At 46.0% G+C, this 16,234-nt stretch overlaps 1 protein-coding gene and 1 long non-coding RNA gene across 6 annotated transcripts in view; one reads left to right on the top strand and one right to left on the bottom strand.

Annotated features, from left to right (window-relative positions):
• CCNB3 (cyclin B3) overlaps positions 1-12,818 on the top strand; it is a 66,211-nt gene extending 53,393 nt beyond the window's left edge. For all 5 annotated transcript variants that reach the window (XM_013990899.2, XM_021080091.1, XM_013990900.2 and 2 more), the window contains exons 8-12: positions 3,570-3,707; positions 7,177-7,332; positions 8,104-8,253; positions 12,150-12,280; positions 12,504-12,818. In XM_013990899.2, coding sequence (XP_013846353.2) covers positions 3,570-3,707; positions 7,177-7,332; positions 8,104-8,253; positions 12,150-12,280; positions 12,504-12,576 — 648 coding nt within the window. In that variant the 3' untranslated portion in view covers positions 12,577-12,818. The remainder of the gene's footprint in view (positions 1-3,569; positions 3,708-7,176; positions 7,333-8,103; positions 8,254-12,149; positions 12,281-12,503) is intronic.
• LOC110257723 lies at positions 1,392-3,561 on the bottom strand. Its single transcript, XR_002340653.1, has 2 exons — positions 3,348-3,561; positions 1,392-1,621 (listed from the first exon to the last, which is right to left on the bottom strand). It is a non-coding gene; the product is annotated as an uncharacterized LOC110257723 (long non-coding RNA).

Genomic DNA, 16,234 nt, shown 5'->3' on the forward strand with positions numbered 1-16,234 from the left:
CCCATGGCATATGGAGGTTCCCAGGCTAGGGGTCCAATTGGAGCTGTAGCTGCTGACCTACACCATACATGGAACTCCCCATGTATAAACTCAATTTCTTGACACTTAGATGTAATAGTCATTACATTTCATTTGCACAAACTCTCCTTTTCCATTTCTCATGACATTCTTTTGGAATATGTAGTAGGCAGAATAAAATGTCTTGCACCCTAATCCCCAGAATCTGTGACTATGTTACCTCATATGGCAAAAGGAAATTAGACTATGGAATTAAGATTATAGTCCACTGAATTTAAGGCAGAGTGATTAGGGAGTTCCAGTTGTGGCTCAGTGGTTAACAAATCCAACTAGGAACCATGAGGTTGTGGGTTTGATCCCTGGCCTTGCTCAGTGGGTTAAGGATCCAGCGTTGCTGGGAGCTGTGGTGTAGGTTGCAGACGTGGCTCGGATCCCACATTGCTGTGGCTCTGGCGTAGGCTGGCAGCTACAGCTCCGATTTGACCCCTAGCCTGGGAACTTCCATATGCCGCAGGTGTGGCCCAAAGAAATGGCAAAAAGACAAAAAAAAAAAAAGAAGATACAGTGATTATCCTGGATTATCCAAATAGGCCCAGTTATAATCACAAGGGTCCTTAAATGTGGAAGAGGGAGGCAGAGCATGATGCAATGTGATGGCCACTGCTGGCTATGAAGATGGAAGTGATCCCAAACCAAGGAATGTGGGCAGCTTCTAGAGGCTAAAAAAAAAGGATTCCCTTCTAGAACCTTCAGAAAGAAACACAATCCTGCTAACACTTTGATTTTTTGTCAGCCCAGTGAGTCCCATGGACTTATGACCTCCAGATCTGTAAGATATTGAATCTGTGTCATTTTAAGCCACTAAGTGCGTGGCAATTTATTATAGAAGTAAAAGGAAATTAATAAAGACATATTTCTGAGAAGATCCAAGGGCATATCCCCGGAACAGTAAGAATAGCTTCTTTATTATTCAGAAATGTAATATGTCTATTGCTGAAGCAATGTATTTAATCATATTCTGATAATAATTTTACCATCCAAATAGACATCCATTTCTTCAATGCTCCTTATGGACCTACTCTTTGGTCATTAGGGTCCAGTCAGTAAGAGTAGCTGATAGCAAAGGAGGACCAATAAAGTAAGTGAAATTTACAGTGAGGGTGATTCCTACTCAGTAAAAGGAAGAATTTTCTGTTAAAACCATTGAGTGAGAAATTGGGCTGTATTTGGAATTTCTATGGCAGGAACTGAGCAACTATTTGGTAGAGACATGAAAGAGGGGATTCATGCATTAATTAAAGTGTTGGACTGTTACCAAGTCCAAGGTCATTCTGCTTGCCACACAACAGGCCAATAAATCAAGAGATGAGGTGTTGGGGCCAGAAATAGCAACCTTTATTTGGAAGGCTGGGAGTCTAAGATGGCAGACTGACATCCAGGGTCTGGCTGATGGTTTCTTTTATTGAACGAAGAGGAGGGGAGGAGGTAAAGTAAAAAGGCCATAAGTTTTGCAGATATCTCCAGGTTTTGGCCAGACTCCAAGAGAGAATGTATTAACTTCTTTCCTGCAGCCATTCACAGGTGAGCTAGTTCAGGATGCTTCCTGTGAATTAAGTAAAGGTATTTTAGTCTAACATTCAGGCCTGGGGGCAGGATTCCAGGGAGTGGACCATTATGTATACTTCAAACTATAGGCCACATCTCTTTAGTGATTAACTTTTAGCAGAAGCAATGTCATACAAAGGTTAAAAAGTAAAAGAAACAGATCTAATATGGAGTCAGATTTGTTATTCCCTGTTACAGAGCTAGTATAGAGGGGTTTTTTTGTTTGTTTTTTATATAATTATTTTTATTTTTTTCCATTATAGACCTGGAAGATAGAATAATGTTTTGTTTTTTAAGGGCTGTACCTGCAGCATATGGAAGTTCCCAGGCTAGGGGTCGAATCGGACCTGCAGCTGCCAGCCTATGCCACAGCCACAGCAATGCACAATTGTTAGCATTGAGCCACATGGGGAACGCCCTAGATTTTATTGTTTTTGAATCCTAAGAGCCTAAGGAGTTGTGAGGAAGAAACATCACTGAGGATTGTGTGGGACCACTGTGTACGGTGCAAATAGTGTTGACACATAGCTTCCTGCAAGGCAAAAGCAGGCAATGGAATCTAGCTCATACCCTGTTTGCCATGCTGTGCATTCTGGCTGTGAGCCTGCTATACACTGAGGCAGGGGTACCTTTTGTTAATTTATATAAAAGTATTGTCTACATGATAAGATGTATGCCAGAAGGGCTGCATTCACCCAGAGAGATGCCTTTTTTTTTTCTTTTCTAATTTGCACAAAGATGCCATATGGGCCAGCACTAACTCTGGGACTGGGGCTATAAGACATGGTTTCTTGAAGTTTGTAAAACAAGAACAAAGACAAATAAGAGAAAGAAGGAAAGGAGGGTTATACTGCTGCTGCTTTAATCTCATTTTGGCTTCTCACTTCCAAATGGTGCTCTTGGTACTTGCTCCCAATCCGTATATTTTGATAACATATCTAGTTGGAAAGAGAAGTGAATGAATAAACTAATAAACACGTCTCTGTATTTCAGAGCTAAATAAACATCTCTTTGGGGAGTTCACTGTATAAGGTAGTAATGTTTAGTGCTGGTCTCAGTCCATCAATAACTAATATTGTGGCTGGACTAGACCTTGAAGTTCTTATTATGACAGCAAGATGCCCTTCAGCAGTAACCATCCGGAAACTTTGAAAAATGAAAAGTTTATTATCTAAAGGACCTCAGACTTATACAGCACCCCTGGAGCCACATGGGAGGTTGAGGTTGGAGGAGAGGGGAGAGAGAGTGAGAGAGCGTGAGCAGTTGAGCATGCAGGCCAGAGGGTTCTGCTCTTAATGGGTTGAGGTTGGGGGCCTAGTATTTCCGGAGGTCATTCTTTGTCGGTTAATTTAAAACATAAGTGCAGGAATTTAAGGCTTGGGGAGAGGAAAAAAAAATCAGTTCAAATGGTCAGTTACTAAATCCAATGGTAACTGACAAAGAAGCCTCAGTGGGGGAGGTGGCCTGGTTCCTTATCTAGTCTTGGGGCTGGCAGTGCGTTCATTGGAGATGGCCATCCTTGAAGTGGATACCTCTTTGAAGTAGATACCTTGGCAATCAAAACTTACATCCAAAGGAGAAGCCAACTTTTTGGGTTTACACTACAAGTAGCACATGGGGAAAGCCAGCGTCTCAGTTTTGGAGATCAAAGAGAAGGTATGTTCACTCAGGTGCTCAGAGAGAAGGCAGAGCATCTCTCTCTGACATTGAGATTGGTCACTTACCCAAATGGGTAGGAATAGATAAGTCCAGGGTCCTCAAAGGCACAGGAGATATAGCCAGGTACCTAGCTAAGATGGTTCCTGCATTCAGAGCAGAGTTTCAGCTGGCCAGGTCCGGTAGCTCCACTCTCCTCCATGCCACAGACCGGGTAGTTCGATCTATCTGGATATGGCTTTGGAGTTGGACAATATGTGAATTCCTGCCCTGTTTGTGTGTTCCTCTAGATGACCTTTGAGATGAGTCACGAGACCCTGTACTTGGCAGTAAAGCTGGTAGATCATTACCTTATGGAGGTAATATGCAAGAGAGACAAGCTACAGCTCCTTGGTTCCACTGCTTTTCTGATTGCAGCAAAATTTGAGGTGAGCCTGAGTTCATAGGACCTGGAAAAAACGAATCTATTGGTTTCTCTCCATGCTAGATATATATGTATTTATGTATGGATGTGTATTTATATGCATGCATATGAATGTATGTATATATGTATAATATATGTATGTACACACATATGCACATGTGCATATGTGTATATTTGTGTGTGTATGCAATTACATACATGCACATAAATCAGTTTTCCTCCCAATTTTTTTGTCTGTCTTCCTTAGCAGGAAAGCTGATGTTGGGTGCAAATGGTGGCATGTTTGTTTCCTGGCATCAACAAAGTTCTCCTGTTTCTTCTTTGAAGATGTGTGTGTGTGTGTGGGCATGTTCCTAATTACATGGGTTGTTCTTCTTAAAGCTTCCTTCCGGACTAGTCCCCATTCCCCTTTTCTTCTTCTAGCAACACCATTTCCATCTAGTGGAATCTCAAACTGCATATATAAGAAAGTAGTTCCAAATCCAGGTGCTGGAGACATTGAAGCGAAAATGACCTGGTGTAGACAGCAGTGAGTCCAAATACATTAATTGTTTTTTTTTTTGTCTTTTTGTCTTTTTTTAGGGCTGCTCCCACAGCATATGGAGGTTCCCAGGCTAGGGGTTGAATCAGAGCTACAGCTGCCGGCCCACACCACAGCCACAGCAACGCGGGATCCAAGTCACGTCTGCTCCTGAGCGAGGCCAGGGATCGAACCTGCAACCTCATGGTTCCTAGTCACGTTAATTAACCACTGAGCCACGACGGGAGCTCCTAAATACATTAATGATTTTTGAAGGAGCAGTATAAAAAAAAGCAAGTAGCTGGCCTTTCCTTCATAACCATAATCCATCTAACTACTTCATCTGATTTTTTCCTCTTAGATGCCAACTGTTCCCTCCTCAGCTGTATCCCTGCTCTGCTTCCCTCCTTTGCTTTCTCCTTCACTCATCAGCTCCCACCCTGACCAGAACCTCCTTAACTCCACCCGTCCCTTTCAGTGCCTCCCTGGATTGATCTCCGAACCCCTGCTTTGTACCTGAGCTCACTCTCTAGTGGGTTCCTCCCTCCCCTGGCACCCACCCACTCCCTGTTGCTCTTTCCAACCCTCCCTTTCTGGACCCCTCTCTCCCTCCCTCCCTCCCCTCCTCAGTTGCTCCCTCCTTCCATGCCCCACCTCCCTTCCACCCGGGTTCCCTCCCTGCCTCCTTCCTCCAGTGCCTCTCTCCCTCCCTCCCTCCTCCTCCCCCCTTCGGCCCTCCCTTTCTCTCCCTACCCCTTGTTCACTCTCTTCTCTCCTTCCCTAGCTGACTCTCTCCCCTCTCGACCTCCCCCCCATCCTCCCTTCCATTCCTCTAGTATCTGCTCCCCTCCCCCCTCTGTAGCTGTCTCCTTCCCTTCCCCCCCCCCCTTCCTTGTCTGCTCCCTCCTTCCCTCCTCGTCTCCCATCCTTGCTCCAAGGTACCTAAGCACTGTGATTCTTCCCCACTTAACTCTCTCCCACCCTCCTTCCCTATCTCCTTCATTTGGGCTCCTTCTCTCTCTCCTCCCTCCCTCCCTGTTGCCCTCTCCGGCTCACTTCCTCTCCTACATCTTGCTCCCTGGTTCCCTGGATCCTCCGCACTCCCCGCTCCCTCTCGCTCCCTTCCTCAGCTGCTCCCTTGCACCCTCTTTTCCTCCTTGGCTCCTTCTTTCCCTCCTTTCATCCTCCCTCCCTCCTTCCTGCCCTTGCCCCCTAGCCTTCTCCTTCTTTTGCTTCCTCTTTTCCCTTCTTCCTCTTTCTGGCTCATTTCCTTCCCCCGTGCACTGGCTTCCTGAGCCATCCCATTGCTCACCTCCCTCTCTCTTTTTCCCCCTCTCCCTCCGCCCCCCTTTCCCTCCTCCTCCCTCTCCCTACCTAGGAATGTCTTTGGGGCTCCATCAAGTATTCCTTGTCTCAGCCTCAAGGGGGTTTTGAACAAGCAGCTGAGCCTGGGGGGCGGGGGTGTCCAACAGAGAGCAGGAGGGAGGAAAAGTGGATGAAGGGCATGCTCTCTCCTAGCAAATTTTGGAAGCCGAAGGGTCCCCTCTTCAGGTTGTCAGGACAAAAGACTAAGTATTTTGGAGAAGGGGTGTCTTCCCCTCACAGGATTGAGAAGCACAGAAAGACTTTTACAAGGGGAGGTCTGGGGATGGTACAAAAAGAGAAGAAAGGAAGGAGCCACTGGTGAGTAGAGCAGTGGAAGGGAGAGTTTCCTGTCCTAGGGTTGTCACTAGGTTGCTGGGTGAACTTGAACCAGTCGCTTCCTCTCTCTGGGCCTCAGTTTTCTTCTCTGCAAACCCAGAGGACTGGTCCAGTTTGTGATTTGAAAATACAGATGCGAGAAGAACGCGGGGATGGGCAGTGAGATGCAGCTAGAGAAAAGATTCAGGGGGAGGGAGTTCCTGTTGGGGCTCAGCCGCTTTGAATGCAAATAGTATCCACGAGGACTCGGGTTTGATCCCTGGCCTCGCTCAGTGGGTTAAAGATCCAATGTTGCTGTGGGCTCTGGTGTAGATTGCAGATGCGGCTCGGATCCTGCATTGCTGTGGCTGTGGCGTAGGCTGGTAGCTACAGCTCTGATTCGACCCCTAGCCTGGGAACCTCCATATGCTGCGGTTGTGGCTCTAAAACACTAAAACAAACAGACAAAGATTCGAGGGGTCTTCCTGCCTCCTAGTTCTCTCCCTAAGACCAAGGTTCAGCCTGCAGAGGGGTGTGACTTGGGAATGGCAAGGTACTCCTGGATTGGGTGGTGTGGGTGGGGGGAGGCAGCGGTTCTTCTAGCCCTTGACCTGACGGGGATCCTCCCAGTCTAGCCCCCTTGCGCATCCTCCCACCCCTTGCAGTCTTCAGTTTCTGCTTAGGCTCTCTCTGCGCCTATCTGCCTCCCTCTCACTGCCCGTTACTCCAGCAGTGCCCCCTCCCAATCCTCCTTATTCATTCCTCTGTCTGGGAAACAAAGTGCAGTCTTATTTTCCATCTCTAACTCCCCTTTCCGTGGTCTCCTTCCCTCTGTTCTCTCCAGAGCAGGCCTTAGATTTCTTCTACATGAACCCGGAGGACTGGTCCAGTTTGTGATTTGAAAATACAGATGCGAGAAGAACGCTGGGACGGGCAGTGAGATGCAGCTAGAGAAAAGATTCAGGGGGGAGTTGTCACACATTAGGAGAGAGCTCACCACTCCCAGTCCCTGTGCCATATTTTGCCACTTCCAGTGCTACAAGAATCTACCCTAAGAAGCCCCATCTGCCTCCCCCATCTTCCAATTTTGTTTTCCAGACGGGCCCCTCAAGTCAACCAGAAGTTGGCTCTCGGAGCTCCCCTGAAGATGTATGCCAGGAAATGCTATTACCTCCTATCCTTCCCCCCCTCTCCTCATCTGCCTTTCACCTCCAAGCAGAGAGGAGGGGGCGGTCTTCACCTGGTTGTCACTGCCTCTCTTCTCCATCCGTAGGAGCCCTGCCCACCTTGTGTGGATGACTTCCTGTACATCTGCGATGATATTTACAAGCGCGATGAGATGCTTGCCATGGAAATCCGAATCCTGCATACCCTAGAATTTGATATCAACATTCCTATTGCCTATCATTTTCTGCGCAGATATGCTAGGGTAAGAGGGAGGAGGCCTAAGTCTTCCTTGCCCCGCTTCTGGGTTCGTCCCCTCCATTCCCAGAGTGGCTGCCTGAGTGGTGGGAAAAGGGAAAGCGGACACCTGGGGGTAGGTTCTTTGGGCCACCCTCCTAGATTGCAATCTTTGTGGAGTGGAAGGAGGGGGAGGGAGAAAATGACAGATTGCCATGGTGTACCTGTAAAGTTTTGAGGTCAGGGCAGAGGAGGGGAGGGGGAGGAGATTCTTCAATCAGGGAGGCACACATGGGAAGTTTGGGGGAGATGCTGGCAAAATTCTCTTCCTTTACCTGAGTATTGGTTTCCGTGGAAGTCACTCTATATTTATCATTATATTGAATCATATGTATATATGATTCAAACAAGAAAAGGAAAGGAGTTCTTTTGGAGCATGGAATACATCCAGCCTAGGAGCAGGTGCACCATTACAGCTGGAGGGCTTTGGTTCTTGAGAGGATGGCACCAACGGAAAGCAGAGGTGGGAGGGGACCCCAAGCATACTGGATAATTTGCTTGAAAACCCCAAGGGTGGCAAAGACTCTTGCCAATGGCAGAATCCCCTCCCTCCTAAAGATGCTGTGCTTTGGGGGCAGGGTCCTTCATGTGCGTCGGCGTGCAGAAGAAATATATCATTCAGGCAGAAGAGTCGTTTAGGCTCAAGGGGGGCTGACTGGTTAGCGTTGGCCCAGGGCGTCTTCGGCTTGGCGCCAGGGTTCCGAATTGATGGCTGAGCCAGTCTTCTTCCTGCCTTTAGTGTGTTCGTGCCAGCATGGAGACACTGACCTTGTCCCGCTTCATCTGTGAGATGACCCTGCAGGAATACGACTACATCCAGGAGAGGGCTTCCAAGCTGGCTGCTGGCTCCTTCCTCCTGGCGCTCTACATGAAGAACCTGGGACACTGGGTAAACACTTGTGGGCGGTGGAGAAGAAAGGGTAGGGATTTAAAGGCCGAGGTTCCGCTCAGGAGGAAGGTGTAAATTAGGGCCGTGGGAAATTCTACAGAACTGCCACGTACCTGCCATTATGATTCTTTAACATCTGGACATCTTGGGGGCCTAGCTGCCTAAACGGTTTCTAGAACCATGGTTTTGAAGTCTTTTTTTTTTTTTTTTTTTTTTCATTTTTCTTAGTCACGGTACTCTTTGTTCCAAGCTTCCGTGAAAGCCCAATATCACAAAACAGACTAATGAGAAATTATTTCCGTTGCAGCAAGGGATGGGGTGGACCCACTTTTTTTTTCCTAGGGCCGCACCTATGGCATATGGAGGTTCCCAGGCTAGGGGTTGAATCGGAGCTGTAGCCACCAGCCTACACCATAGCCATATAGCCACACAGGGTCTGAGCCATGCCTGCGACCTACAGCACAGCTCACAGCAACACTGGATCCTTAATCCACTGAGCAAGGCCAGGGATCGAACCTGCGTCCTCATGGATCCTAGTCAGATTCGTTTCCACTGTGCCACGGTGGGAACACCCTGGACCCACTTCTTACATGACCCCAATCTCACCTCTGCTCCTGGCAGTCTCCTCAGCAAGGTCGCCCCCACAAGGGAGCTCTTTGGAACAGAATTTGGAAGGCACTGACCCAGAGAACAGAGTAGCAACTGTCCATGTATGTAATAGGGGACTCAGAGGTTTACTATCGTGCTCTTCTTCTTCTGCCGTCCCCACCACCCAGCCTCCTTCCCCAATACAACCAGAATGTATATTTGATGCTTTCTCAATTGTATCAAAAATTTGGAGTTCCCGTCGTGGTGCAGTGGTTAACGAATCCGACTCGGAACCATGAGGTTGCGGGTTCGGTCCCTGGCCTTGCTCAGTGGGTTAAGGATCCGGTGGCGTTGCCGTGAGCTGTGGTGTAGGTTGCAGACGCGGCTCGGATCCCGCGTTGCTGTGGCTCTGGCATAGGCTGGCGGCTACAGCTCCAATTGGACCCCTAGCCTGGGAACCTCCATATGCCGCGGGAGCGGCCCAAGAAATAGCAAAAAAAAAAAAAAAAAGACAAAAAAAAAATTTGAATGAAAGCAACATTAGAAAACTGAATTTTTACTGATGTGTAACATGCCCTCCATATAGAAAGAATATATTTACCAATGAGCATCCTCTTCCCAACCACTGATGGGAAAACCTCTGTGTGCTGAGGAAGAACCCTCTAAATAGTGGAGAGAACTTGGACAGGGCCCTGAAATTTCTTGGGACAGAGAAAGCATTTGGTAAATGGCAATGATGACGATGATGATGATGAAAAAGAATGTGATAATAACAATGACTGGCCTTTATGGAGTGACTAGACAGTGATCTAAACACTTGATGTGTTAACTCGCTTAATCTTCACAACAACCCTATGAGATCAGCTCTCTTATCCGTGTTTTACAGATGAGAAATAACTTCCCATGTTTTGCTAATGAGAGGCAGACCTAGGCTTTGGGAACTAGGAGCGCTAGTCAAAGCATATACCTACTCTGTGATCAGAATGAATGTGGCGGAGTTCCCATTGTGGTGCAGTGGTGAACGAATCCGACTAGGAACCATGAGGTTGCGGGTTCGATCCCTGCCCTTGCTCCGTGGGTGAAGGATCCGGTGTTGCCGTGAGCTGTGGTGTAGGTGGCAGACGCGGGCTTGGATCCCACGTGGCTGTGGCTCTGGCGCAGGCTGGTGGCTACGGCTCCGATTGGACCCCTAGCCTGGGAACCTCCATGTGCCGTAGGAGCGGCCCAAGAAATGGCAAAAAGACAAAAAAAAAAAAAAGAATGAATGTGGCCATAGGTCCAGAACCATGATCCTGGAGGCCCTATGCGGACCCAGGCTTTGACCTTTGGATCTTGAGGACGTCTGATGGGTCCTGAAGGGGGGACAGTTGAGAGGCTCAGGGCAGCAAACTGCTTTGCCAACTAGGACAGAAAAATGTCAGTGTTTTTAACACTTGGTGTGGCTAGACCAGGGAGTGTCAGCTAAATGTCAGCCCTGATCTGAAGCCAGGAAGTCCGGCTCCATAGTCCTCTATACTGTGTACACTGCTTCCCAGAGAAGGGGACGTTTGAGCTGGGTCTTGAAAGATGAGTAGGAACCTGTGAGACCAGACATCCTAGGTAGAGGGAACAATACTTGAAAAGATGTGAAGGCAATAAGGAAACAGTGTGAGGTACTGGGGGGCAGAATGAGACATTTCCTGTGGATGAAGCAGAGGATGTATTAACAGGGAATGGTGAGGGGTGAGACCAGCATGATAGAGGGTGGTCAGATGGTGACAGGCCTTTGCTACCATACTGAGAGACCCCTGTTAAACTAAGGCATTGCACGTTTTTTAGGCAGCGGAGTGACAGACATATGCCTATTTGTGTGTTTTGGAAACAGTACTAGTGTATAGTAGTGTAGAAGGTATGTTAGGTGAGAGAGTGTGTGAAAGTGTCACCACCAGTGAGCAGGCTTTTGTAAGGGTCCCTCTGAAGCACTGGGGCCTGAACAATTGGGGCCATGACAATAGGGCCCTTAATCTTAATTACTTAATTAACACACTCAGTAGGATGCCTTACTCCCTTGCTCAGCATACCAATGACTGCCTGTGGCAGTGGTTTGCAAACGGGGTTCAGTGGAGCCCTGGGATTCCTACAGAAGTATCTCAGGGGTCATGTAAGAGGTAAAGGGATCCAAATTGGTAGGCATCTTGGCCCCTCACCCCCAATTCCGGCTAAGATATTTGAGCTTTCGGGTAAGATATTTGGGCAACAAACAAACAAAAAAACAAAACAAAAACCAAACTAGAGTTCAGAGAAAATAGTTTTAAGACATTTTAAGAAAACCACTACCTCACAGAATAATAAATCTTCCTTTTTCTACCTCTGGAGCTCCCACTAGACTCTCAACACCTGTTGCAGACGTACCCCCATCTACAAAGCTTTCTGTGACTCTCCCAGCCAAAATGCCTGGGCTCTGTGCTTCTTTTCCTCTAGGGTCCCGTGCTGCCCTCCAGCATAACACTTTCCACACATTTCGCAATTCTCTGTGTACACGTCTGTCTCCCCCGCTAGAGTATAGACTCCTCAAAAGCAGGTGCTTTTGTCATCTCTTACTCATCTTTGTATTCACAGCATCCTATATGGAGTTTGGTAATATTAGTCCTTTGGGTAATATTAATTCTTCGGGTATATGCTAGACCCTGTTTGATGTGATTTCTGTATATTAACTCATTTAATTAGTATAATGATCCCCATGTGGCAGATTTGGAAACTGAGGCACCGAGAGGTTAAGTAACTGGTTGAAGGCTGTGCTGGAATTTGAACCCACGTAGTTCACCTCTAGCACCTTTGCTCTTAAACACTCTGCTATATCCCTTTCGCCACATGATAGGCGTCCTTAAAGTCGAACAAGAAAACGAATGCATGAAATGATAGCTGTTCGAGGCAGAGAGGAGGACCAGCCTTACGTTCCTGTTGACTGTTTAGGTGGGAGCTCAAGTTTGCTCTGAGGTTTGCCTGGCCATTGGCTCTTAACCTGAGAGTAAGTTACAAAGTCAGCCCTGGTCCTTAAGTTCTTTAGTGGGTGTCTACTTACATGAATACCTATGGCCAGGGCTAATATCCAGCTGGCGCACATGGATATAGCCATACCATCCGTGTGCAGCGGGAATATATTCTGTTAGCTAGTACCCTATAATGAACAGTCGGTGCCCATGCTGTATGGGTCTTTGAAATGTTTAACCATCTTTCCTGTCTATACTATGGATAGGAAGTTGGGGGTATTGGAGACAGGAAGGGTCAGCTTCCTGTTGGAAAATCACTGTTCATGTTGCTTCTTCTAGGCTCCTACCCTGGAGTATTACACTGGCTACAAGACCTCTGATCTTCACCCCTTGGTCAAGCAGCTGAATATCCTGCTGACTTTGCGTTCTTGCAATAGGCTCAAGACTGTGCAGTCCAAGTACTCCCACCAGTAAGTACCAAACTCCCGTCGAGGTTGGGTTTGTGCTTAGTCATGAGTCGGGGTGCAGACTAATCTCTTTGAAGGGAAAAGAAAGATTCAGGTACTTTTTACCTTACTTTCTGCTCCAGGGTTAAAGCAAGATAGGGACCCAAGGGCCTGTATCCCACTTATTCCATGGAGCCTACTTGCTTTGGCCTGTTTTACACTGAGCAGACCCCTCTTCCTTTTGCAGGGTCTTCTTTGAAGTCGCCAAAATCCCCCCCTTGGACATGTTGAAACTGGAGGAGATTTTGAACAGCTGCTAATTCTAAGGCTGAGGGTCTGGCACTCTGGCAGCAGCCACCAGGGCCAGCCAGGCATGTAAAATAGGCTGTATTTATTCTGTCCTTGAATTTGTCTTGTCGTCACTTTTCTTCATTTTTATTCTCTTTGTTTGTCTTTTCCCCAACTGATGTTGTTATAAATATTTAAGTTTTTTTTTTATAAAAGAGAAGAAATTATTGTAGTATTTGATTAGAAATTTAATAAAAATTAATGGTTGGTAAAATGGCTCCCTTCCCCTCTTATTGCTTAGGAGCCCCATGCGTAACCCAAGGGTGTGTTTTTCCTTGCCTAGTAAAGACTGTGCCTCAACGTCTGGCTTATCCAATATCCCTCTCTTTTTGGAGGCTTTTTCTTCACAGGAAGAGGACTTGAGCTTGGAGGGAATTGATGGATAAGTCTGTAGAAGGAGGACCCCAGGGAGGGGGAGGGGCAGTCCAAAGAGACAGATTCCCCCCTACCCAACAGACAGGTCTCAGTGTTTAGATCCAGGGCGGCTGGAAGTGTGGGCCAATACCCTTTGGTCCCCATTTCTGGTTGCCTGCTAGTTGCTTCTTGTTCGATGATGAAAAGGTAGGGCTTAGGATTTTCACTGCAATGTACCCCCACTTTCATGTTAGATGACTTCCTAGAGTCTAAATTTGAAAAAAACCCAGCACCTTGGAGTGGTGCACTGAAATCTCTTTTGGTCCTTACCCTCTGTCAAGAGGAGAAATTTTGACCTGTGAAATCAGCGAGGTATCCCACTTGCTCAGTCCTTCATTCATAAAGCTTTAAGGAGGCTCTACTCTCTCTCACTCTGTCCTGTCTTTGGGGTGATGTGTACTGGTAGAGTTCCTTCAATCGTTAACAGAGGACCTGAACCAGTTGATGAAGAGTCACTGCCTCTGGGACCTCCCTGGAATCTAGCAACTGAATCAAGTAATGTCTGTCATAGCAGGGGCCCTCCAAGACTATTCTAGTGCTGTGGCTGGCAACTATTGTGATCGCTCGGTAGCCCATTGTTACCACTTATCAAATATTTTGAAAATTAGTCTTGGAGGTTGATATCTGGTAGAGGGACAGTCATTAAAGACTCCTCAATTCTGACCCAAGAATTCCCATGCTAGTCTGGTCATATCTACTTTCCTGCTGGGTTGAACACAGGAGGGAAAGCATGCCATGCCCTTAGTGCTTTGTTACCCATTGTATCCATTTTCCATTATCCCTCCCAACTTGCTTCACCTTGGTGACCAGGTATTGTTAGGTTTCCTCCTGTGCCATCCCACTACCTTGCAGGATGACTAAAGGGTACGGCCAGAGAAGTCTGAGCTGCTGGGCAGTGACTTAGCTGGTGCAGCCAAGTTTGTATAAATATGCTAAAAGCACTAGGCTGGAAAGCTGTCTTGCAACTTTCCAACCTCACTGAAAGGACACGTCATGTTTGTACTTGCTTTTTAATCCTGGAGCGTCATCAGGGGAAACAATTAACTGGTTTATTTCCCTTCCTTTTTTCCAACTCTGTTCTTTAGAGGTGCTAATGGAACCATCAATCATTTTTGTTACAGTTGTTGTACGTGTCTCAAAATTTATTTTACACTCATCACTACTTGAAAATTAAGATTAGATTTCCTGCCTTATTAAAGAAGTACATCTATTTCTTTGTCAAGAATTTGTGTTTATATTTTGATTACTGTCATTGAATATGACTGGTTTTCTTTGTAACCTTACGTATTTTTAAGTTTTACTGAGATATAGTTCACATAATCCACAATTCACCCACTTTAGTCTACAGTTCCATAGTTTTTATTATATTCACAAAGTTAAAGTTGTACATCTGTCTCCACATCTAGTTTTGGAACATTTTCATCACCCCCAAAAGAAACCCCATATCCATTTGCAGTCAGTCCCCATCCCACCCCATCCTCACACCTCCCTACCCTAGGCAGCCACCAATTTACTTTCTGTCTCTATAGATTTACCAGTTCTGGACATTTCACATAAATTAAATCTTGCACTATGTAACCTTTTGTGTTTAGCTTCTTTCGCTTACCATAATGTTTTCAAGGGTCATCTATATTGTCACGTATATCAGTATTTCATTTCCTTGTATTGCTGAAAAATATTCCATTGTGTGGATATATCACATTCTGGTTATCCAGTCATCAGTTGATGGAAATTTGGATTGTTTCCACTTTTTGGCTATTATGAATTATAATTCTGCTTTGGGCCTTCATGTACAAGTTTTTGTGTGGACGTATGTTTTCATTTCTCTTGGGCATATCCTTAGGAGGGGAATTGCTGGACCATGAGCTACTTTACATTACCACCAGCAGTATATGAGAGTTCCAATTTCTCCACATCCTCTCCAACACTTCTTATTATCTGTCTTTATTTTAGTCATTCTAATGGGCATTGAAGTGGTATCTTTTTTTTTTTTTTTTGTCTTTTTAGGGCCGCACCTATAGTCCATGGAGGTTCCCAGGCTAGGGGTTGAACTGGAGCCACAGCTGCTGGCCTACACCACAGCAACTCCAGATCCAAGCCGTGTCTGTGACCTACACCACAGCTCATGGCAATGCCGGATCCCCAACCCACTGAGCAAGGACAGGGATGGAACCTGCAACCTCATGGTTCCTAGTTGGATTCATTTCTGCTGTGCCATGATGAGAACTCCTGAAATGGTATCTTATAGTGGTTTTGATTCATATTTCCTTGATGGCTAATGATGTTAAACATCTTTTTCTTGTGCTTATTCACCATTTGTGTATCCTCTCTGGAGAAATGTCTATTCAAATTCTTTTCCCATTCTTTTTTTTTTTTTTTTTGGTTCTTTTTTGGCCTCCCTGCAGCATATGGAGTTCCCAGGCCAGGGATCAGATCTGAGCCACAGTTGTAACCTACACCACAGCTGCAGCAATGCCAGATCCTTAACCCACTGTGAACAGTTGGGGATCAAACCTATGTCCTACCACTCCAGAGATGCTGTTGATCCTGTTGCACCACAGCGGGAACTCCTTTTCCCATTCTTAACTGGGTTATTTATTTCTTTGTTATTGAGAGGTAAGAATTATTTATATAATCTGCATCATATATATGATTTGCAAATATTTTCCCCGATTCTGTGGATTGTCTTCACATTCTTGATTATGTTAATTGAAGCATAAAATTTTTTAATTTTGATGAAGTATAATTTATCTAAGAAACTGTTGCCAAATTCAGGGTCATAAAGATTTATGACCATTATTTCTTCTTGGAGTTTTATAGTTTTAGCTCTTACATTTAGGTGTTAAATCTTTTTTGAATTAATTCTTATAAATGGTGTGCTGTAAGGGTTCAACTTCATTTTCTTGTATGTGGATATGTTACTGAATGAATCCGCTGGACCCGTGCTGGGATTTTAGCTTGGGCCAAGGTCCCTTGTCTCAGCCGGGGAGGTTCCTTTCCAATCAGATTTGCATAGCCAATAAGGAAACTGATGCTCAGACTGGAACAGCACAAGCTTTATTCAATGGCCAGAGAATGGAGAAGTGAGAACTTAGTTTGCAAATCAACTTCTCGACATAATTTGGGCAGAGACACCATATACGTAAGATTGAGGGAAAAGTGAGAGAATTAGAAAGAGAGGGAGGAATATTCATGCCTTATCTGAGAACAGGTTTG

This window comes from Sus scrofa, chromosome X (assembly GCF_000003025.6).
Source record: "Sus scrofa isolate TJ Tabasco breed Duroc chromosome X, Sscrofa11.1, whole genome shotgun sequence".
NCBI classification, from domain to species: Eukaryota; Metazoa; Chordata; class Mammalia; order Artiodactyla; family Suidae; genus Sus; species Sus scrofa.